General features: G+C 51.3%; 2 protein-coding genes across 6 annotated transcripts in view; one reads left to right on the forward strand and one right to left on the reverse strand.

The window, feature by feature from the left end:
* Positions 1-1,784, forward strand: MEA1 (male-enhanced antigen 1). Of its 5 annotated transcripts, XM_066359404.1 has the most exons (5): positions 1-124; positions 621-901; positions 988-1,090; positions 1,400-1,434; positions 1,531-1,784. In XM_066359404.1, exons 2-5 carry the CDS (start codon positions 632-634, stop codon positions 1,549-1,551), a joined length of 429 nt encoding a protein of 142 aa, XP_066215501.1. In that variant the 5' UTR covers positions 1-124; positions 621-631; the 3' UTR covers positions 1,552-1,784. The 5 variants fall into 5 exon arrangements, with proteins under 5 accessions (XP_066215501.1, XP_066215497.1, XP_066215500.1 ...); XM_066359400.1 differs by having other exon boundaries at positions 5-124; positions 1,400-1,784; XM_066359403.1 differs by lacking the exon at positions 1-124 and adding an exon at positions 145-168 and having other exon boundaries at positions 1,400-1,784.
* The window catches only part of PPP2R5D (protein phosphatase 2 regulatory subunit B'delta), a 26,984-nt gene continuing 6,366 nt past the window's right edge, over positions 1,678-22,295 (reverse strand). Inside the window, exons 3-16 of the mRNA XM_066359395.1 lie at positions 7,028-7,238; positions 6,606-6,805; positions 6,413-6,523; positions 6,221-6,313; positions 5,686-5,816; positions 5,440-5,499; positions 5,005-5,113; positions 4,804-4,857; positions 4,376-4,546; positions 4,146-4,273; positions 3,408-3,509; positions 3,240-3,312; positions 2,982-3,098; positions 1,678-2,865 (exon numbers count right to left, since the gene is read on the reverse strand). Coding sequence (XP_066215492.1) covers positions 2,728-2,865; positions 2,982-3,098; positions 3,240-3,312; positions 3,408-3,509; positions 4,146-4,273; positions 4,376-4,546; positions 4,804-4,857; positions 5,005-5,113; positions 5,440-5,499; positions 5,686-5,816; positions 6,221-6,313; positions 6,413-6,523; positions 6,606-6,805; positions 7,028-7,238 — 1,698 coding nt within the window. The 3' untranslated portion in view covers positions 1,678-2,727. The remainder of the gene's footprint in view (positions 2,866-2,981; positions 3,099-3,239; positions 3,313-3,407; positions 3,510-4,145; positions 4,274-4,375; positions 4,547-4,803; positions 4,858-5,004; positions 5,114-5,439; positions 5,500-5,685; positions 5,817-6,220; positions 6,314-6,412; positions 6,524-6,605; positions 6,806-7,027; positions 7,239-22,295) is intronic.

Here is a 22,295-nt window from a genome sequence, read left to right on the forward strand (position 1 = left end):
GGGCGGAGATGTTGTCTTCGCTCGCGTCAATCATGAGCGCGGGGCGGGGCTGGAGGGCTAGGTACCCGGCACGTCCCGCCCCGCCGGAAGTGAGGGTGCGGGTTTGGCCGCGGGCTCTGAGCGGGTGAGGCGCGAGGAGGCACCGGCGCTGACAATCGGTGGAGGCGGGTGGGGGACGCCGCAGCCGGGACCATCTGAGGGGAGCCCCTGGGGCCTGTAGGGCATCTGTCAGGTGGTGCAGAGGGGGAACCCAGGAAGAGGGGAGGAGAGAACGGGTACGCCCTGCCTGGGGAGCTTAAGGCGACCCGGAGTTCCAACGTCAGGAGTGGGGACGAGAAGGCGGGGTCCTGGAAGGGGTTTGTTTTGAGAGATGGCTTGGCCTCCGGTTGGGCTGTTATTTAAGAAATGGCCTAGCGAGGCGGGTAGGCCTCGGTTCGAGGTAAGAGCCAAGAGGCGACGTTAAAGGAGGAGGGCCCAGGAGATGCTGGATGGCTTAGGGTGCAGGAAGGTACGGGGCGTTTAAGTGTTTTGTGGACACAGGAGACCGTAAAGATCTGGCTGGGAGGCTGAATGTAGACCTACTTTCATCAGATTCCTATCCTTCCTCCCTGTTCTTGCAGCCCCTGCCCGGATGGCAGCAGTAGTTCTTGGGGGAGACACTATGGGCCCCGAGCGTATCTTCCCCAATCAGACTGAGGAACTAGGGCCGCACCAGGGCCCGGCAGAAGGCACTGGGGATTGGAGCAGTGAGGAGCCTGAGGAAGAGCAGGAGGAAACCGGGGCAGGCCCAGCTGGCTACTCTTACCAGCCCCTGAATCAAGATCCCGAAGTAGAGGAAGTGGAGCTGGCACCAGTGGGGGACGGAGAAGATGTAGTTGCCGATATCCAGGATCGGATCCAGGTATGGTGGAGAAGCATTTTTCCTGAACAGGTGAAGCTGGGATCCTTTAAGGCTGGCCCTGAACTCTCTTCTCTCTGGCTCTTCAGGCCCTGGGGCTTCATTTGCCAGACCCACCATTAGAGAGTGAGGATGAAGATGAGGAGGGAGCTACAGCATTGAGCAACCACAGCTCTATTCCCATGGACCCAGGTAAAAGAGATCATTTTTTCATTCTGGGATAATTATGGAGGAAAAGGATTGGCCAGAGCCCATACAGAGAAGTCACAGAGCAATACCCTGTTCCTAAAATGACAGTTTATAATCTAAGATTATGCAGACCTAAAAATCCAGTTGAAATGCCATTCTGCTAGACTTGGGGAATGGGCAGGCTTGCCTAGAAATAACAGATGGATTTGGTGACTTGCCTAACCATGGGGCTCTGAGTTAATTCAAGGAATGGGAAGGGGGAGCTGGTTACATTGTGTCTATCCCATAACTGGCCTCTGCCTATGATTTCAGAACACGTAGAGCTGGTGAAAAGGACGATGGCTGGAGTAAGTCTGCCCGCACCAGGGGTTCCTGCCTGGGCTCGGGAGATATCAGATGCCCAGTGGGAAGATGTGGTACAGAAGGCTCTCCAATCCCGGCAGGCATCCCCTGCTTGGAAGTGACCACCTGGAGAGCTGCCTATCTCCCTGCATTCCAGACTGGAACCAGCACAGGACTGAACACAACCCTGGTTGTAATGCTCTTCTCCATCCTCCCCATCTTCCTTTCCACATCAAGGCAAATCAGACTTCTCAGAGACCCACTTTATTCAGTTCTGTACATACGGGGACATCAGCCCAAGCCCAACCCACCGCAGCATGTACCACTCAGGAGAATAAAGCACCCTATGTACACAGCCAAAAGCTGCACTGCCTGTGCCCCTGGAACCTGGGTCTGGCTCTCATGAGCCCCTTGTCCCTCCATTGAAAGGACAAGGGCGAGCCTGCCCAGCATTAGCACAAATGAGGAAATAAATAGGTGTTGGGGAGCCATGCTTAGGGCACTGCTCCCTGCTTCCTTCCTCCTAGCTTTGGGAACCAGCAGCAGGGAAAGCAGTCAGCCCCAGGTGGTCCCTTCCTTGTCTGTGATCCCAGGGCTGCTGCTCACCTACGGAGCACAAGGCAGGGTGTTTGTTCATCCCCTTTTCCTGATCCATCTGGGCCCTTTTTCATCACATTGCCCACAGCCTCTGCAGTTCTCTTTGACCTCCCTCATGGTCTTGGTCAGGCAGGGTGTAAGAGGAAATAGTACAGCCCCCTCAGCCTGCTCGCTGCTGGGGCTGGGGGCCGCTCTGTGCTGTTGGGGGTTGGCACCCGCCAGCTACCGACTTCCGGGGCCAATGGGACTTGAGATAACTTTGGTGAGAGCAATCTCCTGCTGCTCCCTGTGTGCCTCTGTAGGGGGCGGAGGGAAGAAGAGACCCCTGGAGTTCAACCCTGGAGTTCAGATGAGGATGGAGGGGAGAGGAGAGGAGCATGTGTGTTCCTGTGTGTTTCTCAGAGCAGCCTCAGGTAGCTGTGGGATCGGGAGAGGAGGGGGACAGGCATCCCCAGCTGTCTGAGCACTGAGCACCCCAGGGCTCAGCCTGTCTGTACTAGCCACAAGAGGCACCGACACATTTTGGGGAGAAGAGGAACCACTCTGGCTGTCCCTGCTTCAAGTGCTCCATCACCCTCCCTAGAGTAGCTAGAGAGGCACTGCCTTGCCCCAAGTCAGCCAGTGGGGAGCAGAGGGTGCAGGGCTAGGGCAGCGACCCAGGGCTGAGTGGGCTGTGGCCCTATGGAGGGAAGGGGAGGGCGTCAAAGAGCCTCCTGGCTGGCAGTTAAAAACTCTTCTGCCCGCTTGTGAGCCTCTAGTGCCTTAATGGTGTACACGTCCTGGGGCAGCTCTGACTTCCTCCGAAGCAGCACTTTCTCCTTCTTGATGTCCTTTAGCATCTGTGTGTGGATACGGAGAAGGCGAGGAATGACGACCGATTCCCAGTATATCTGTTTCCTCCCCTCGATCCTGGGCTCTGCTCTGTCTCCTCCCCCTTCCCTCTGTGCCCTGCCACCTGCACGGCCTCTGTCTCCACGGTCCTCTTCAGAAGCTGGATGTCCTCTGCTGTGGGGGTCTCTGTCTCCATCGAGTACACAGGAGGCAGGGGCGGTGGAGCTCGGAACATGGGATACTGGGAAGGAAAGGAGGCGTGGACAAGTGGGGAGAGCCACTTCATAAGTATGGGAGCCTGTTTGCCTCCCCCTCCCCAAACAAACCCTTCCCTGGCCTGAGCTGGGCCCCTAAATTCAGGGCGGTGGCCGACAAACCTCACCTGGGGATTAAGTCGGGCCAGCTCCTCGATCTTTTGCCACATCTCTTCTCTTTCCTTCATTCGGAACCGGCCCCTGAGGGCGCAGAGACAGGATGGGTTGAGTTGGAAAGCAAAGCAAAGGGGGCTGGTGGTAGAAGAGCAAAGCCCCCCACGGAGAGAGACACTCACTTCTGCTTCTCGGCCTTGTACTGCTGTGTGCAGTCATCAAATAGCTTCTGATTCATCTCCATAAACAGCTTCAGGGCATTGTAGATCAGTCCATGGATTGTCCTGCCACCGGAAGAAAGATGTGGACACGGCCAGAGCCTGCCCTTTGTGCCCACCCCCAATCTGCTCTCACAGAAGGCATCTCTGCTAAGAACTTTCTCATTGACTACTCCCATTTCACAAACCCCTATACAGTGTAAGCGCATTTCTCCGGTCAAATCACATGACCTGAGATTGGCATATGAGGCTCTTTACAAATATTGGTCTGCCTGTCCATCCTTCCCCTCCCCCCTTGCTCCAAGACCTATCGACTTCCCACTACTTCCTAGGCTCTCGCACACACATACGGCCTCCCAGGAGATGCGTCTGCACCACGCTGTGCCTGTTTTCAGCAGGAAAGACTTTACAGCACTGAGATTCAACGATATACTAAGATGACATCAGCTTCTCCCAGCATGGAATTAACTCCACACAGCCATAGAATATCTGACCGCAAGAGGTGTAAGACAGGCCACTGCTCTGTTGTTTGGTATCACAGAGATCTCTCACATAAGTACCTTTTCTCCCCTCAAGTCCTTCAAAGTCCTATCAACATAGGTCGGCACTGCCCCACTTGGCGTGGCCAGATGAGCCCCCTGGCTCTTTAGGTCTTCCGCACACTCACAGCCCCCCAAACCCAAGCCCCACTGAAGCCCCTACTTGTTCCAGTGGCTCTTGGAGTTTCTGTAGAGTGCGGGGAACATGATGGGGAGGACGCGGGCAGCATTGTCACTGATCAGGCTCATGATGTACTCATTGTTCCAGTAATAGAGAGCACGCTCTGCCACCTGGTGGGGACAAGCGGGACTCAGCGGGGACCCGGCTTGCTTTCCTAAGACCCCTCAGTTTCTGGGAGGCAGGGGCTGGGACGGGCTGGGCCCAGACCTCACCTGGAAATGGGGGCTGGAGACACACTTGGCAAGCTGGCGGAAGAGTGGTTCCATCACTTTGCTGAACTCTGAAGGTTCGATGACATCCAGAATCTCCTCGAGCTCATTGAGGAACATCACCTCCTTGGGGCTGTGCGTCTTCGGCCAGAACTTGAGAAGTCCCACAATCACCTGAGATGAGGATGTGGGGATAAAACGGCCACTCAGTCCCTGCCTGCTTCTCCAGGAAGTCTTCCCGCCACCCAGCCCCTTGCAGTGGGCACAGCTGGGTGGCTGCAGCTGACTGCTCATGTTTCTCTGGCTTGGATCTGTCACTAGGTGTACATGGGCTTTTCTTCAAGGAGGCCATGTCCCCCGTTGGGCTACTTCCCTCCTGAGCACCCGCTGACAGCACAGGCAGGGGGTGCGAGGGCGAGGGGGGGGGTTACCGGCTCAGTGAGGCTGCTCTCCTTCTCCAGGAACTGCACCACACAGTACGCCAGCTGCAAGGGGCAGGGCAGGTGAGCTGCAGGGGCCCAGCCAGCCTGTCCCCCCTGCTCCCTCGGCCGCCCCATCCCAGCTGCAATGCCTCCCTCCCTGTCTGTCCTCGGCCGCCAGGGTTAGGGATCATCAGGACGCAGGCAGCTTACCTGAGGGTGGTAGACACTCAAGGACTTGACCTTGTGAAGGGGAAGCAGGACGCGGATAAGGAACATCTTGTGCTCTTCCTTGAGGGGCAAGGCAAAGCCGTTGATGATGCTAGGGGTTAAGGGGGTTTGTTAGGACCCATGGGCTCGGTCCAAGCTCAGGACACCAACTCTCCCAAACTTGTTTTTTTACAAGATTTTATTTATTTACTGATTTTAGAGAAAGAGCAGAGAGAGAGAGAGAGAGAGAAGAGGGGCAAGAGGTGAGAGGAGGAGCGAGAAGCATCAACTTGTAGTTGTTTCTCATATGTGCCTTGACCAGGCGAGCCTGGGGCTTTGAACTGGCGACCTCAGCATCCCAGGCTGCCTTACCCACTGTGCAACCACAGGTCAGCCTCCCAGCCTTCCTCAGGCACGTGTGCCCATCCCACCTCTCACCTGCCCAGGATCTCCAGGAGCTCGGCGATCCCATTGTGATGCTCCGTCTCATAGATGAACCTGAGCGAAAAGGGTCTCTTGACAAACGACGCCCCTTCTGAGTGCCTCCCATCTCCCTCCCCCCTCCTCCCCCTACCTCCCCCCTCCTCCCCCTACCTCCCCCTCCTCCCCCTCCCCCCCTTCCTCCTCCCCCCTCCCCCCCCTCCTCCCCCCTCCTCAGAGGTGACTGCTTGCTCCTGGCCTCACCTGTAGAAGATGTGGTTGATCTGCCTGCGGATATAAGCCCGGAGCCCCAGAAACTTGCCGTAGATCCGATGCAGGATGGTCTTGAGGAGGTCCCGCTCTCGAGGATCCTCGCTGTCAAACAGGTCCAGGAGCTGGGAGGGGCGGGGGAAGGCAGCCAGTGAGCAGCAGCCGAGGAAAGGGGGCTGGGCGACACAGGGTCCTGGCTGAGAGAACCCAGAAGTTCTGGGGAGGACAAGCAGGCAAGTCTCTGGAAAGTGATTCTATCTATTAAACTGCTCTACCCAAGGTGACATCTGAGCATGCATGTTTGCATATCCCCAGGGGGGAGAAGGGCCACTGTGGCTTTTCTGGTTCCTTCCATTATGCTGGAAGCTGCGAAGGGCAGAGTAGGTTTGTTTAACTCCCGTATCTCCTGTACAAACACAGCTGGAACACCACACATTTGCAGGACAGAGCCGCTGGGCCTGGCGTGAGGGGCGTGGGGCTGCAGGTCAGGCACTGGAAGGAGGGAAGGCCAGCAACCTCAGGGACTCACAGCAAGGACGAACTTCTGGTCAATGTACTTCTTGGCTATGTTTGGCTGGAAGTCAGGAGACTCAAGGAAACGTAAGAAAAACTCATAGACGAGCTGTGGGGGGAAAAGAGCAGCCACTCAGCGGGTATTCCCCCAGGACTGGGAGGTACCCTAGTCTCTGGAGCCAGGGCCACCTGCCCCTTGTCCTGGTACCTGCAGATGTGGCCAGGCGGCTTCCAGGGTGGGTTCATCTTCCTCCGGGTCAAACTCGGCCCCAGTGGGATTTGATGAAGGTGGCAGTGTCCGGAAGAGGTTCACTGAAAACTGAGGGACAGGGCCCCGGTGAGAGCTCTGTCGGGCTGCTCCAGGGCCCCACCGTGCCCACGGCCCCTCTGCCCGTGCCCACCATGGTGACAGCCTCAGGGTAAATGGCCTCGGTGACGACATCGCGGCTGTGGGTGATGTACTCCACCATCTCGTTGAGCCCTGCCCGCTTCACCTCCTTGAATTTGAGGTCACTGAGTGGGTCTGACACGAAGTCAAAGAGGACGCAGCACTGGCGTAGCTTCTGGATGAACAGCTCCTCCCGCTCCTGGGTTGGCGAATCTAGAGGTGGCCCAACACTCAGGTTCCCTCCGGGGTCCCTCCCTGTCACGCCCCTTGTCTCACAGGGCTTTCCCCACCCCGTCCCGCTTCCCTGGCACCCTCAGCCCCGGGTGAACTCCTCTCACACTTGCTAGGACTCCCATCCCCCCAAAACACCCCAAACCTCCATCTGTCAACACCCAGTGCCCCGAGGCCTGGTGCCCAGCCCCCTTGTCCGAGTACCTTTCAGGGCAGGAAGCTTCTGCAGCTCCCGGTTCTTGCTGAGGTTGAAGCGGGAGGAGCTTTGCCGTCGCTCCTTCTTAACAATCTGGGGGCCTCCTGAGTACTTGATTTTGCTGAGCTGCGTGGGGGGCGGCGTGCTGTTGCTGGGACGCTTGTTGGATGGCGGTGGCTGAGACTGGGGCTGGGGCTGGGGCGGTGGTTGCGGCTGCGGCTGGTCCAACAAGTGAGTGGTTAAAGTCTGCTCCCCAAGCCACATCTGCCACCCCAGGCCCAGGCCACCTGCCACCCCTCAGTCCGTTCATGTCCCCGACCTGAAGGCGCTAGGCCAGGGTCAGAGATAACTATGGGTCATCCCTGGAAGGGAGTGGTCACAAAGTCACATCCCCAAAGTGATGCCCACTGCCGGTGCATCAGAACCTTCACAACGCTCACTCCAGTTCATGAACAGGCTGAACTAATGGACGGACAGATACTGACAGAAGTCAGAAAAGTGCTACCTTTCCAGGGCGGGGCTGGAATGGAGGCCTTGCCTATGAGTACTGCCTGAGAAAGGGCCTGAGGAGCCTGGAGTAATGGAAACATTTTATACCTTGACTGGGTCTGGGAGATAGTTCACAGGTATACATATGTAACAATTCATTGAATCCAGACACCTAAGATTACTATATGGTAACACTTTAGTGAATGTGTGACATTCATCCATTAAAAGTTAAAAGAAAGAGTATGGGGGTGATAAATGGTGATGGATGTAGACTTCACTGGAGGGGGTGGACACACAATACAGTGTACAGAGATGTGCTGTAAAATTGGGCACCCAAAATCTGTTTAATTATGTTAACCAGTGTCACCCCAATAAATTCAATTAAAAATAAAGAAGAAAAAGTCAAAAGAAACCCTGGCTAGGTGGCTTAATTGGTTAGCCCAGTGGTAGTCAACCTGGTCCCTACTGCCCACTAGTGAGCGTTCCAGCTTTCATGGTGGGCGGTAGCGGAGCAACCCAAGTATAAATAAAACGATAGATTTAACTATAGTAAGTTGTTTTATAAAGATTTATTCTGCCAAACATAGCAAAAATCCGACATAAAGTACTTGGTAAATAATTATTATTATATGCTTTAACTTGCTATAACTCTGCTTTATAAATTTTATAAAGTAAAGTTACTTCCTACTTTATAAATCACCATTACTGTGGAACCGGTGGGCAGTTAGAAAATTTTACTACTAACAGAGATACAAAAGTGGGCGGTAGGTATAAAAAGGTTGACTACCCCTGGGTTAGAGCATCATCCTGATATGTCATGGTTGTGGGTTCAATCCCCAGTCAGGGAACATACAAGAATCAACCACTGAACCTGACTGGGCGGTGGAGCAGTGGATAGAGTGTCAGACTGTGATGTGGAAGACCCAGGTTCAAGACCCTGAGCTCGCCAGCTTGAGTGAGGGCTCATCTGGTTTGAGCAAAAGCTCACCAGCTTGAGCCCAAGGTCGCTGGCTCGAGCAACAGGTTACTCGGTCTGCTGAAGGCCCGCGGTCAAGGCATGTATGAGAAAGCAATCAATGAACAATTAACGTGTTGCAACACGCAACAAAAAACTAATGATTGCCTGACCAGGCAGTGGCGCAGTGGATAGAGCGTCGGACTGGGATGCAGAGGACCCAGGTTTGAGACCCCGAGGTCGCCAGCTTGAGTGCGGGCTCATCTGGTTGAGCAAAAAGCCCACCAGCTTGAATCCAAGGTCGCTGGCTCCAGCAAGGGATTACTCGGTCTGCTGAAGGCCCGCGGTCAAGGCACATATGAGAGAGCAATCAATGAACAACTAAGGTGTTGCACGCGCAATGAAAAACTAATGATTGATGCTTCTCATCTCTCTCCATTCCTGTCTGTCTGTCCCTGTCTATCCCTCTCTCTGACTCACTCTCTGTCTCTGTAAAATGAAAAAAATAAATAAATAAAAAATAAAAATAAAAAAAATAAAAAACTAATGATTGATGCTTCTCATCTCTCCGTTCCTGTCTGTCTGTCCCTCTCTCTGACTCTCTCTGTCTCTGTAAAAAATAAATAAGTAAAAAAAATTGCCTGACCTGAGGTGGTGCAGTGGGTAAAAGCATCGACCTGGAACACTGAGGTCGCTGGTTCGAAACCCCAGGCTTCCCTGGTCAAGGCACATATGGGAGTTGATGCTTTCTGCTCCTCCCTCCCTTCTCTCTCTCTCTCTGTCTCCTCTCTCTAAAATGAATAAATAGCCTGACCAGGCGGTGGCGCAGTGGATAGAGCGTCGGACTGGGATGCAGAGCACCCGGGTTCGAGACCCAGAGGTTGCTGACTTGAGTGTGGGCTCATCTGGTTTGAGGAAAAGCCCACCGGCTTGAACCCAAGGTCGCTGGCTCCAGCAAGGGGTTACTCGGTCTGCTGAAGGCCCGCGGTCAAGGCACATATGAGAAAGCAATCAATGAACTAAGGTGTTGCAACGCACAATGAAAAACTAATGATTGATGCTTCTCATCTCTCTCTGTCCCTGTCTATCCCTCTCTCTGACTCACTCTCTGTCTCTGTAAAAAATAAATAAATTAAAAAAATTAAAATGAATAAAATCTTTAAAAAATAAATATTTAAAACAAAACAAAAAAATATTAAAAAGTTAAAAAAAAAAGAATCAACCACTGAATGTGGCGTGGGCCAGGTGGTTCAGAGGATAGAGCGTCAGTCCAGTGTCTGGACATCCTGGGTTCGATTCCCAGTCAGAGCACACAGGAGAAGCAACCATCTGCTTCTCCCCCTCCCTCTCTCCCTTCTCTCCCTCTTCCCCTCCCGCAGGCAGTGGCTCCACAGGCTAAAGCGCTGCCCTAGACACTGAGGACCCCGGTTAATTTAAGCATGGGCCCCAAATGGGAGTTGCCAGTTGAATACCCATCGGGGGACATGTGGGAGTCTGTCTCACTACTTCCCCTCCTCTCACTTGAAAAAGTTGAGGCCCTGGCTGGGTAGCTCAGCTGGAGCATCACCCCAACATGCCAAGGTTGTGGGTTCAATCCCTGCCCTGCCCCCAGGGCATATACAAGAACAAACCAGTGATAGCATGAATGGGTGGAACAGCGAATCAATGTTTCTTTCTCTCGCTCTTTCTTTTCTCTCTCAAAATCAGTAAATAAAAATAAAAAGTTAAAAGAAAGTTATTTTCATCTCAGAAGTTTACTAGAAATAGAGCTTAAGAAAAATTCTAAATATAAAAAAAAGGCTTTGGCTTTTTTACACCTTTGTAAAAATGTTTATTTTATTTTATTGATCTTAGAGAGAGGAAGAGAGAAAGCAGGCAAGAGACAGGAACATCTGTTCTTATATGTGCCCTCACCAGGCATCAAACTGGCAACCTCTGTGCTTCGGAACAAGGCTCCAACCAACCGAGCCATCCGGCCAGAGCAAGACATTTTAATATTTTTTATAGCCTTATTTATAACAGCAAATAAATAAATAAATTGGATATTATAGAGTTAAAATCATGTTTATAAAAATGATGTACTAGATGTAATCATACATAGCTCAACTGTGAAAAATATTTACTCATAGTTATTTTCCCAAAATTGGTGATAACTATTTTGAGAGGAGGGGAAATGTCCGTGTGAAGGTATAAGACATTGAGGCTTTAATTTCCCACGGTAGTCATAAATAATATCAAAATTTCAAAAATTAAAAAAAAAAGCAGAAAAAGAATCTCATTTGGGCCTTGGCTGGATGCTCAGTTGGTTAGAGCGTCATCCAGAAGCACAGAGGTTGCTAGTTTGATCTCCAGTCAGGGCACATACAGGAAGAGATCTGTGTTCCTGTCTCTTGCTCTCTCTCTAAAATCAATAAAATTTAAGGAAAAAAAGAGAAAGAGACTCTTGTTTGGGATACAGAATGACTCCACGGGAAGAGCTGGGAGTTGCACGTGCTCCACAGAGCAACAGAAAAAAGGGCCTGGGCAGGGCCGCCTCTCCGTTACAGACCGAACACTACCCAACTTCGGAACCATGTTCATATTTATCAAACTGACCAGGCAGTGATTCCGTGGATGGAGCATCGGACTAGGATGTAGAGGACCCAGGTTCGAAACCCCAAGGTCGCCGGCTTGAACACAGGCTCATCCGCTTGAGTGTGGGTTCACCAGCTTGAGCATGGGGTCACTGTGGGATCATAGACATGACCCCATGGTCTCTGACTTGAGCCCAAAGATCACTGGCTTGAGCCCAAGGTCGCAGGTTCAGTTGGAGCCCCCCAGTCAAGGCACATATGAGAAAGCAATCAAAGAACAACTAAGCCTGACCAGGCAGTGGCGCAGTGGATAGAGTGTTGGACTGGGATGCTGAGAACCTAGGTTGGAGACCCCGAGGTCTCCAGCTTGAGCGCGGGCTCATCTGATTTGAGCAAAAGCTCACCAGCTTGGACTCAAGGTCACTGGCATGAGCAAGGGGTTACTCAGTCTGCTGAAGGCCCGCGGTCAAGGCACATATGAGAAAGCAATCAATGAACAAGTAAGGTGTTGCAATGCGCAACGAAAAACTAATGATTGTTGCTTCTCATCTATCTGTTCCTGTCTGTCTGTCCCTGTCTATCCCTCTCTCTGACTCTCTGTCTCTGTAAAAAAAAAAAAAAAAAACCCCCAAAAACTAAGGTGCCACAACAAAGACTTGATGCTTCTCATCTCTCTCCCTTCCTGTCTGTCCCTATCTGTCCCTCTCTCTGTCTCTGTCACACACACACACACACACACACACACACACACACACACACAATTTAACATAAAACAAAAAGCCTAAAACTTTGTAATGACAGAAAACTGTTTGCTGTGCTACGTGAAATAAGGGTAACACAAAACTACATACATGAGCTCCCCTGCGTCCCAACACGTGGAAGCTAAAAGGTCAGAAGAAAAGAATAAGAGCAAGTCCACTCTCTCTCTCCGTCCCCTGTGGCAGCAGAATGACATATGATTGTTTTCTACATTTTTGTCTTTTGTAAATACGGTTTTGTTTTGTTTTAGCATATTCCAATTTTAATAGTGAGTATGAATACAGCTAATTTTTAAAAGCTATCTCTTGACTTCCTCCCGGACACGGGTGTAAGAGCCCCATGAAGCCCGTTACACAGTGACATTTGCAGGGCTGTGCACCCACAGGTCCTGTCCAGGTACCCCTGTTGGGAGAGGAGAGAGGCTGAGCCACAGGACAGCCCTTCCCCCCAACCAGAGACTGCAGCAGACCGGAGGGTGAAGCCACATCCAGCAGGCTACCCAGGCCACAGGAAAGTTGTCCTCCTGTCCCCACACCTGCCATACAGCCCTCTCCCCTCCAGCCCCCCCACAAACTCTCACTTCATACAATAAGTATGGGAAAATTTGAAATCCTCTGGGATAGGAGGAAGAGAGGAAGACAGAAATGCTATGTTTTGTAAGCTCCCAATTTTTTATAGAAACAATTATGTCGAGCTTGTGGTCTATCTGGGAATCAGAGAACAGGAGGGGAGCAGGGGTCCAGCCCAGAGCAGCCCTTGGGTCCAGTGTAGCTTTGGCTTTCTGGCCCTCCCTACCTGAAATGACAGCCCCAAACACCAATTAGATGAGGGAAAGCAAGCAAGCGAGGCAAAAGCAGCCATCACACACCTCTCCTGCCGTGAACAGCGGGCTCACGCCTGACTCTGCCATTAATTAGCTGAGAGTCACAAAGTCTCTTGGTGTCTCAGTTTCCTCATCATTAAAATGGGGATAATAAACCTGACCAGGAGGTGGAGCAGTGGACAGAGCATTGGACTGGGATGCGGAGGACCCAGGTTCGAGACCCCGAGGTTGCCAGCTTGAGCGCGGGCTCAACTGGTTTGAGCAAAAGCTCACCAGCTTGGACCCAAGGTCGCTGGCTCGAGCAAGGGGTCACTCAGTCTGCTGTAGCCCCACAGTCAAGGCACATATGAGAAAGCAATCAATGAACAACTAAGGTGGTGCAACGAAAAACTGATGATTGATGCTTCTCATCTCTCTGCGTTCCTGTCTGTCTGTCCCTATCTATCCCTCTCTCTGACTCTCTGTCTCTGTAAAAAAAAAAAGGGCGGGGCCCTGGCCGGTTGGCTCAGCGGTAGAGCGTCGGCCTGGCGTGCAGAAGTCCCGGGTTCGATTTCCGGCCAGGGCACACAGGAGAGGCGCCCATTTGCTTCTCCACCCCTCCCCCTCTCCTTCTTCTCTGTCTCTCTTCCGCTCCCGCAGCGAGGCTCCATTGGAGCAAAGTTGGCCCAGGCGCTGGGGATGGCTCTGTGTCCTCTGCCCCAGGCACTAGAACGGCTCTGGATGCAACAGAGCAATGCCCCGGAGGGGCAAAGCATCGCCCCCTGGTGGGCATGCCGGGTGGATCCCAGTCGGGTGCATGCGGGAGTCTGTCTGACTGCCTCCCTGTTTCCAGCTTCGGAAATGAAAAAAAAAAAAAGGGTGGGGGGGATAACAAAAAGGACCAACCTCATAGAATTGTAATGGGATTTAAATGAACAGTATACATATTTATAAAACACTTCTGTGTGCCATACACTGTTCATTTAAATCCCATTACAAGTTTTATGAGTTAGTTATTATTTCCCATCCCAAGGATTTTAGGAATGTGGCTAGAAATCCCTGAAATTAACACACCTCAAATGTTCCTTATAGGCCCGGGCCAATTAGCTCAGTAGAGTGTCAGTCTGGTGTGTGGATGTCCTGGGTTGGATTCCCCATCAGGAACACAGGACACACAGGAGAAGCGACCATCTGCTTCTCCCCCCTTCCCCTTCATTCTCGGTCTCTCTCTTTCCCCCTCTTCTGCTCCCACAGCCATGGCTCGGTTGGCTTGGGCACACTGGCCCTGGGTGCTGAAGATGGCTCCATGGATCCTCCACCTCAGGTTCTAAAAATAGTTTGGTTACAAGCATGGCTTCAAATGAGCAGAGTATTGGCCCCAGACAGGGGTTGCCAGGTGGATCCCGGTCAGCGTGCATGAGGGAGTCTCTCTATCTCCCCTCCTCTGGCTTAGAAAAGAAGAAAAAATATGTATTCCTTAGAGTCCAATAAAACCTTTCTTGTTTTTATTTTTCCATTGATTTGAGAGAGAGAGGAAGTGAGGAGGGTAGAGAGAGAGAGAGAGAGAAGCATCAACTCATTATTCTACTTAGTTGTTCCATTTAGTTGTACAATCATTGGTTACTTCTCATATGTAGCCTGACTGGGAATCAACCTGCACCCTTGACATGGCAGGATCATGCTTTATCCACTGTGCCACCTCGCCAGGGCCTATCCTCCTTGTTTTAAAACGGGGACAAAAGAAGGCATGGCATCTTTCTTTTTTTAAAAAAAAATTATTGATTGATTTGAGAGAGAGACAGACAGACAGAAATGTCAATCTATTCCCGTATGTGCCCAGACCAGGGATCAAACCTGAAACCTTTGTGTGTCGAGATGACACTCTAACCAACCAAGCTATCCTACGGGACAGGCATTGCATCTTTCAAGCCCCTGCTTAAGCCCCACCCTTTTGGTTACAAGCATGGCCCCAAATGAGCAGACTATCAGCCCCAGACAGGGGTTGCCGGGTAGATCCCAGTCAGCGTGCATGCGGTGACCTAAAAGCCTTCTCAGGTGACCCCAGGCCTTGGGTATCGCCCCTGTCCCCAACCTCCTGACACTACTTGTCTTTGATCATCTCCAGTGACACCTCTTACTTGGTCTGTTCAAGTGTCATTCCCCTACTAGACAGCAAGTCCCTCAAAAGCCTGGACCCCAATTTGTACCACTCTGGGTCCCCTGAGCACTAGCAACTAATAGAGAATGTTTGGTTGGTTGGTTGGTTGACTGGGGGCCAAGCCCAGACCTCTCCCCAGAGGCACTTCTTGTCCTGACTTGGGGACCCTCAGAACAGAGCCGCGGACAGCAGCAAAGGCAGGGGTGGGGAGAAACAGTGATGCTCGGGTGAGGGGCTCCGTGGCAGAGGAGGAAGAAACTCAGGAAAAACAAGTCTCTCTCCAACCTCCCAGGTGAGATGCAGACACCCTGTACCTCTACAAACCTTATACCACGGAGACATCCAGAGAAAAGAGGCATTCCTCCCAGAAAGGGGAAAGCAAGGCCTCCATTTTCTCTACTAATGAGGAAGGGGTTTGACTAGATCAGTGGTTTCCCAACCATGCTCTCTCTCTCTCTCTTTTTGTATTTTTCTGAAGTAAGAAGTGGGGAGGCAGAGACAGACTCCCACATGCACCCGACCAGGACCCACCTGGCGTGCCCACCAGGGGGCGATGCTCTGCCCATCTGGGCCATTGCCCCCCTGCAACCAGAGCCATTCTAGCGCCTGAGGCAGAGGCCATGGAGCCATTCTCAGCTTGTGGCCTTGGCTGCTAGAGGGGAAGAGAGAGATAGACAGAAGGGAAAAAAGAGTGGAGAAGCAGATGGTCGCTTCTCCTGTGTACCCTGGCGGGGAATCAAACTCCGGACATCCACATGCCAGGCCGACGCTCTACCATTGAGCTAACCGGCCAGGACCTCCCAACCATTCTCCATGTAGGTTTCAAGAGAAGAGAGGGTTGTATGACTAAAAATCAAAGTTTAAAAACCATCCGGTTTTATCAGGACCACTGGCTCCCAGGCCCCAGACATAGGAAGCATCTGAGAGACAGCTGGGCCAGCCAGTAAAGCCCTGGGCTGCTAAGCCTCAATGAGGCGTCCCCTGGACTGTTCACCCTTTGATAAGAAGCATGTTTGCCAGGAGGGAGGGCTGGGGATACACCAGTGACTCACTTCATGCTCAATACTTTCTCCTAAAAGCTCCAGCTCCTGACTTCTCCTCCACTGACCTGGGTCGGAAGTGGGAGGCAGCCGAGGCTCCTGGAAACCTTCTGCAAGCACCAGAGCATAACTGGACACTGACTAAAGGCAACACGCCAGGCTTCTCTTTAACCCCTTCCATGTCCTGCCTGGTCCCACTGGCGACACTCTGCAGTGGCCATCTCTTCTGCCTGAAGTACCGTCTCCTTCCTCCCACTTCTAAACTCTGAACTGGACCCAAACTCTAAGAAGTCTTCCTAGATTCCGGCCTCCAGCAGTCAAAGCAGCACTTTGAATGCACACACCACTCTCACACTCAGGAGGTTGTAACTCTACTAGTAGCTCATTCTGAACCAATGCTAGTCCAACCGGATCCTAACATAGCCACCTTTAATAATTCAACCCACATAAATAAAGTAGAAGATAGAAAAATTATTTAAGCACTCCACAAAATATTATAACAGTGGAAATGCAAAGGCTAATGTGATACCTTTTAGATCATGAATTAACTAGCCAAATAAAGATCAGGCCAGTTTAAAACCCTGAAGATCAGAGGCATTCTTTCCCATACTGACATCTGGAGCTCTATCTAGCTGTGCTTCTTTTCTTCCTTCATTTATTCAATAAACACCATGCTAAGCACTAGAGAAAGATATGACCCTTGCCTTCAGAGAGCTCACAGTCTAGTCAGTGAGACAGACATGAAAGCAGCTATTAGGGCCCTGGCCGTTTGCTCAGTGGATAGAGCGTCGGCCCAGCATATGGACATCCTGGGTTCAATTCCCTGCCAGGGCACACAGAAGAGACCATCTGCTTCTCTACCCTTCCCTCTCCCCCTTCTCTACCTCTTTCCCTCCCATAGTTGGTGGTTCAACTGGTTCCCGGGCACTGAGGATAGCTTGGTTAGTCCTAGTGTGTCAGCCTCAGGCACTAAAATTAGCTCAGTACTTGAGCATTGGCCGTAGATGGGGTTGCTGGGTGGATCCCAGTCGGGGTGCAGGCGGGAGTCTGCCTCACTATCACCCCTCCTCTCACCAAAAGAGAGAGAGAGAGAGAGAGAGAGAAAGAAAAGAAAAGATGCTATTAGTACAAGGGAAATGTAAAAGTAGAGACAGCAACAAGGATTTTGGAACCCAGAGGGCTGAGCTACAAGCTCTGCCTAAGGTAAAGGGAGACATCCCTGAAGACAAGACTTTTAATTTGGCTCTTAAAGGATAAACATGAGTTTAGGCAAAGGAAGGAGGGCAATAAAGCAGTCCAGATCAATGGACTCGCATCAGTAAGGGCTGAGTCATAAAAGCGTTCATCGTGACAAGAAACCAGGATGCGAGGTAAAAGAATGTGTGAGGCCAGCTCAGCAGGGCTGAGGGCGTAAATTTGAATTTGTGAACAATGAGATGCCAACAGAGGTTTTCTCTTTCTTTTTTAATTGCTTTGAGAGAGAGAGAAACACTGATTTGTTGTTCCACTTATTTATGCACTTATCAGTTGATTCTTTTATGTGCTCTGATGGGGGATCAAACTCCCACCTTGGTGTATTGGGACGATGCACAAACCAACTGAACAACCTGGCCAGAGCACCAACAGAGGTTTTTAAGTAGAGGACTAATAAGACCAAAAATGTTTTTAGGGTAACAACTCTGGCTACAGGGAGATCACGCTGAAGTGGAAGAGAATAGGGTAATTTTTTCTTCCCTCTGTCTCCACTCCCAGAACTCAAGACAGAGCACACAGCACATAGAAAATCCACAGCACTAACCTGCTTTCTCCAAAGACAGACCAAGAAGGCCACCTGCCCGCAGCGGCAGGTCAGAGTAAGTCTGACCTAAACTCTCAAGGCCCTTCCATTCTGAGACTGTCTTCTAGAATCTTAGAGACAGTGTCTCATGTCATCAAGAACACAGGAGAACTGGCTCCCAAGCCACAGACCAGGCTGAATTCCACCTCTACTGTTTTACTACCAAGTAAAAGCTATTTAACACTGTTAAGGCTCAGTTTCATCTGTAAAATGGGGATAATGATAACAGAATGACCTCATGGAAGTGAAGATCAAATGAGAAGGTTATAAGATTAAATACATGCAAAGTATTCAGAACAGTGCCTAATAAAATATACTCCCAAATTCACATCAACCCAACATCTGTGAATGTGACCTTATTTGGAAATAGGCTCTTTGAGCCTGGCCTGTGGTGGCGCAGTGGATAGAGCATCAACCTGCAATGCTGAAGTTGCTGGTTCAAAACACTGGGCTTCCTGGTCAAGGTACATATGACAAGCAACAAGTAAGCAACACCTAAAGTGAGGCAATGATGAGTTGATACTTCTCACTCCCTGCCCCTCCTCTCTCTGTAAAATCAATAAACAAAATCTTAAAAAAAAAAAAAAAAAAAGTGCCTGACCAGGCAGTGGTGCAGTGAATAGTGTCAGACTGGGGCATGGAGGACATGGAGGACCCAGGTTCAAAACCCTGACATCGCCAGCTTGAGCATGGGCTCATTTGGTTTGAGCAAGGCTCACCAGCTTGAGCCCAAGGTCGCTGGCCTGAGCAAGGGCTCACTCAGTCTGCTGTAGCCCCCCCCCTCCCCTGTCAAGGCACATATGAGAAAACAATCAGTGGGCCCTGGCTGGTTGGCTCAGCGGTAGAGCGTCGGCCTGGCGTGCGGGGGACCTGGGATCAATTCCCGGCCAGGGCACATGGGAGAAGCGCCCATTTGCTTCTCCACCCCCCCTCCTTCCTCTCTGTCTCTCTCTTCCCCTCCCGCAGCCAAGGCTCCATTGGAGCAAAGATTGCCCGGGAGCTGGGGATGGCTCTTTGGCCTCTGCCCCAGGCGCTAGGGTGGCTCTGGTAGCGGCAGGGCGACGCCCCGGAGGGGTAGAGCATCGCCCCCTGGTGGGCGTGCCGGGTGGATCCCGGTTGGGCGCATTCGGGAGTCTGACTGTCTCTCCCCGTTTACAGCTTAGAAAAATACAAAAACAAAACAAAACAATCAGTGAACAACTAAAGTGTTGCAACAAAGAACTGATGCTTCTCATCTCTCTCCCTTCCTATCTGTCTGTACCTATCTGTCCCTCTCTCTAGCTCTGTCACACAAAAAAAAGGTAAATAGGGTCTTTACAAATGTAATGAAGTTAAGAAGAAGCCCTACTGTATTTATTGGGGTGGGTCCTAAATCCAATAGGATTGGTGTTCTTTTTTTTTTTTTTTTTTTTTACAGAGACAGAGAGAGTCAGAGAGAGGGATAGATAGGAACAGACAGACAGGAACGGAGAGAGATGAGAAGCATCAATCATCAGTTTTTCATTGCGACACCTTAGTTGTTCATTGATTGCTTTCTCATATGTGCCTTGACCGTGGGCCTTCAGCAGACCGAGTAATCCCTTGCTCGAGCCGGTGACCTTGGGTCCAAGCTGGTGAGCTTTGCTCAAACCAGATGAGCCCGCGCTCAAGCTGGCAACCTCGGGGTCTCGAACCTGGGTCCTTCTGCATCCCAGTCTGATGCTCTATCCACTGCGCCACCACCTGGTCAGGCAGTACTGGTGTTCTTATAAGAAGAGGAAAAGGCCCTGGCCGATTGGCTCAGCGGTAGAGCGTTGGCCTGGCGTGTGGGGGACCCGGGTTCGATTCCCGGCCAGGGCACATAGGAGAGGCGCCCATTTGCTTCTCCACCCCCCCCTCCTTCCTCTCTGTCTCTCTCTTCCCCTCCCGCAGTCGAGGCTCCATTGGAGCAGGGATGGCCTGGGCGCTGGGGATGGCTCCTTGGCCCCTGCCCCAGGCGCTGGAGTGGCTCTGGTCACAGCAGAGTGACGCCCCGGAGGGGCAGAGCGTCGCCCCCTGGTGGGCAGAGCCTCGCCCCTGGTGGGCATGCTGGGTGGATCCCGGTCCGGCGCATGCGGGAGTCTGTCTGACTGTCTCTCCCCGTTTCCAGCTTCAGAGAAATACAAAAAAAAAAAAAAAAAAAAACCTAAGAAGAGGAAAATTCGGGCCCTGGCCAGGTAGCTCAGTAAATAAACTGTCACCCCTGCCCGGATCCCCAGTCAGGACACATACGAGAAGCAACTAATGAGTGCACAACTAAATGGAACAACTAAGTGGAACGAGTTGATACTTTTTCTCTCTCTCTCAAATCAATGGAAGAATTAAAAAATAAGAAAGAGGGAAATTTGGACAGAGACAGACACACACAGGGAGAAGGCCACATGAAGACGGAGGAAGAGATTAGAGTGATGCATCTACAAGGTAAAGAACATCAAGCACTGCTGAAAAGCCACCAGAAGCTGGGAGAGAAGCATGGCACAGGCTCTTCCCCAGAATCTCAGAGGGAAATGGCCCACTGACACCTTGATTTCTGACTTCCGGCCTCCAGAGCTGTGAAAAAATAAACGTCTGTTATTTTATCCACCCAGTTTGTGGTGACTTGCCACGGCTGCCCTAGGAAACTAATAAGCAAGTCACTGTTCAATAAAATCAATGTTGGGCCTGACCAGGCAGTGGCGCAGTGGCTAGAGCGTGGACTGGGATGCGGAGGACCCAGGTTCGAGACCCCGAGGTTGCCAGCTTGAACGCGGGCTCATCTGGTTTGAGCAAAAAGCTCACCAGCTTGGACCCAAGGTCACTGGCTTGAGCGGGGGGTGGGGGGGTTACTCAGTCTGCTGAAGGCCCGCGGTCAAGGCACATATGAGAAAGCAATCAATGAACAACTATGGTGTCGCAATGAAAAACTGATGATTGATGCTTCTCATCTCTCTCCATTCCTGTCTGTCTGTCCCTGTCTATCCCTCTATCTGACTCTCCCTCTGTCCCTATAAAAAAATTAAAAAAAAAAAAAACAATGTTGGCTGCTATAATTATTAGGATCAACTGGAAAGACTGGCAAATGCTTAACACAGGGTAAATTTGACTGTAAGTGCCCCCAATTCTGGACTACATGGAGGGCAAAGGAAAAATTGTGCCAAACAGCTTTTGATGACCTGGGCCTCCCAGCCTGATCGCCAACTTCTGTACTGTCCCTCTGCCTAGGGCCACATGGGTGCATTTCTACAAAAGCATGGAGCAGAATTCCTGCAACTGCCTTACAGGTAAACCCTGAGCAGCGTTTCACAAAACAGAGCAAAAGGTGAACTCCACACTCCTTTCCCAGAGTGCTTGATATTGACCTACTGCCTTTATCAGATTCGTCCAGAAAGGCAGTGGGGAAATCCCGGCAACTGGTCCTGTACCAGTTTGAGACCCTCATTTCCCCACCTATGAAAGGAGAGGGTTACACTCTAAGGGTCCTTTCAGCTCATTCACTCTCCACTCACCAATGCACTCAAATGCGGGCACCTCTGGTGTGCCAGGCCCGGTGGCATTGAACAAGAGCCTCATGGAGCTTACCCACTAGCACAGAAGCTGACTGGTAAACACTGAATTCTCATGGAATTGTTTCATGACAGCCGTGGTTAAGGGCTGTCGTGGGCCTGTACTGGGGGCCAGAAAAGCAAAGAGCAGGAGCCCTACCTTGTCCTGGGGGAAAGTGGGGGGGGGGTCAAGGAGAGCCACTTTCAGGAAATGACATCAATCTAATAACTGAACAAGTAGGGAGTTAGTTAGGGAAGAAGTGGGAGCAGCTCCTAATTATTCCTTTCTGTCCCTTTAAATGCTGTTATAAGTCTCTCTTGCGGATCTGGGTATTAGTTGCTAGTTCCCAACTATGCTGGGTTCCACAGATGTCATCATTCCTAAAGGGGAGACTGAGCCCAGAGGGAGTGCTCCCCGGAAGAATGTGCTGATCCGCTGTGACCCCGTGCAGGAGCACACAGGTATGGGGAGGAAGCCGGCTCCTTCCCGCGGAGCTCACAGTTCATGGGGAAAAACACATGTGAGAACAACTAGTTACAACACCCAGTGATAAGGACTATTCTAAAGAGCTGATCAGATTACCGGGTCAGTGTAGAGGACGGAGGAATTTATCTTCTGTGTGCCTCAACTCTCACGTCTGTGAAACAAGGGAAACCCACCGTGCTTCTTCCGATTACTAAAATGAGGCCTAAAATGGCCACAGGTATGAAAAGTGCTTGAATCTCTCTAAGGGGGATAAGGACCAGAAGTACACAGAAAAATCTAAATCCAAAGTTAACCTCAAACACTTGTTAATCGATCAATCTCTTCTCCCAGAGACACACAAGAACTGCCCCATTTCCTGTTCTCCTCCAGACCTCTGAATAGTTTAGAATAGGAGGCAGGAAGCAGAGAAATCAAGGACCACCGGCCCCTGGGTAATACGGGCACTTGCTCAACGTATTCATAGGATCATTCACCATCCTGAGCATCCCACTGAGCACACTCCCAACCCTCATGGACACACTCTGGACTTCCTTAAGGCCTGCCCCCTCCAGGGCGCTCTCCACTTGCCATTTATTGCTTTATAGCCCTAGATTGCTAGGGCACTGACCTCCGCTCATGACTATCCTTCAGTAGCTCC

The sequence above is a fragment of the Saccopteryx leptura genome, chromosome 1 (genome assembly GCF_036850995.1).
Source record: "Saccopteryx leptura isolate mSacLep1 chromosome 1, mSacLep1_pri_phased_curated, whole genome shotgun sequence".
Taxonomy (NCBI): domain Eukaryota; kingdom Metazoa; phylum Chordata; class Mammalia; order Chiroptera; family Emballonuridae; genus Saccopteryx; species Saccopteryx leptura.

Excerpts from the sequence above, each read along its gene's own strand:
- MEA1 (XM_066359400.1), top strand. The coding sequence starts at position 632 with ATGGCAGCAGTAGTTCTTGGGGGAGACACTATGGGCCCCGAGCGTATC. Across the intron at positions 902-987 it reads ATATCCAGGATCGGATCCAG|GCCCTGGGGCTTCATTTGCC; the intron begins GTATGGTGGAGA and ends CTGGCTCTTCAG. Across the intron at positions 1,091-1,399 it reads CTCTATTCCCATGGACCCAG|AACACGTAGAGCTGGTGAAA; the intron begins GTAAAAGAGATC and ends CTATGATTTCAG.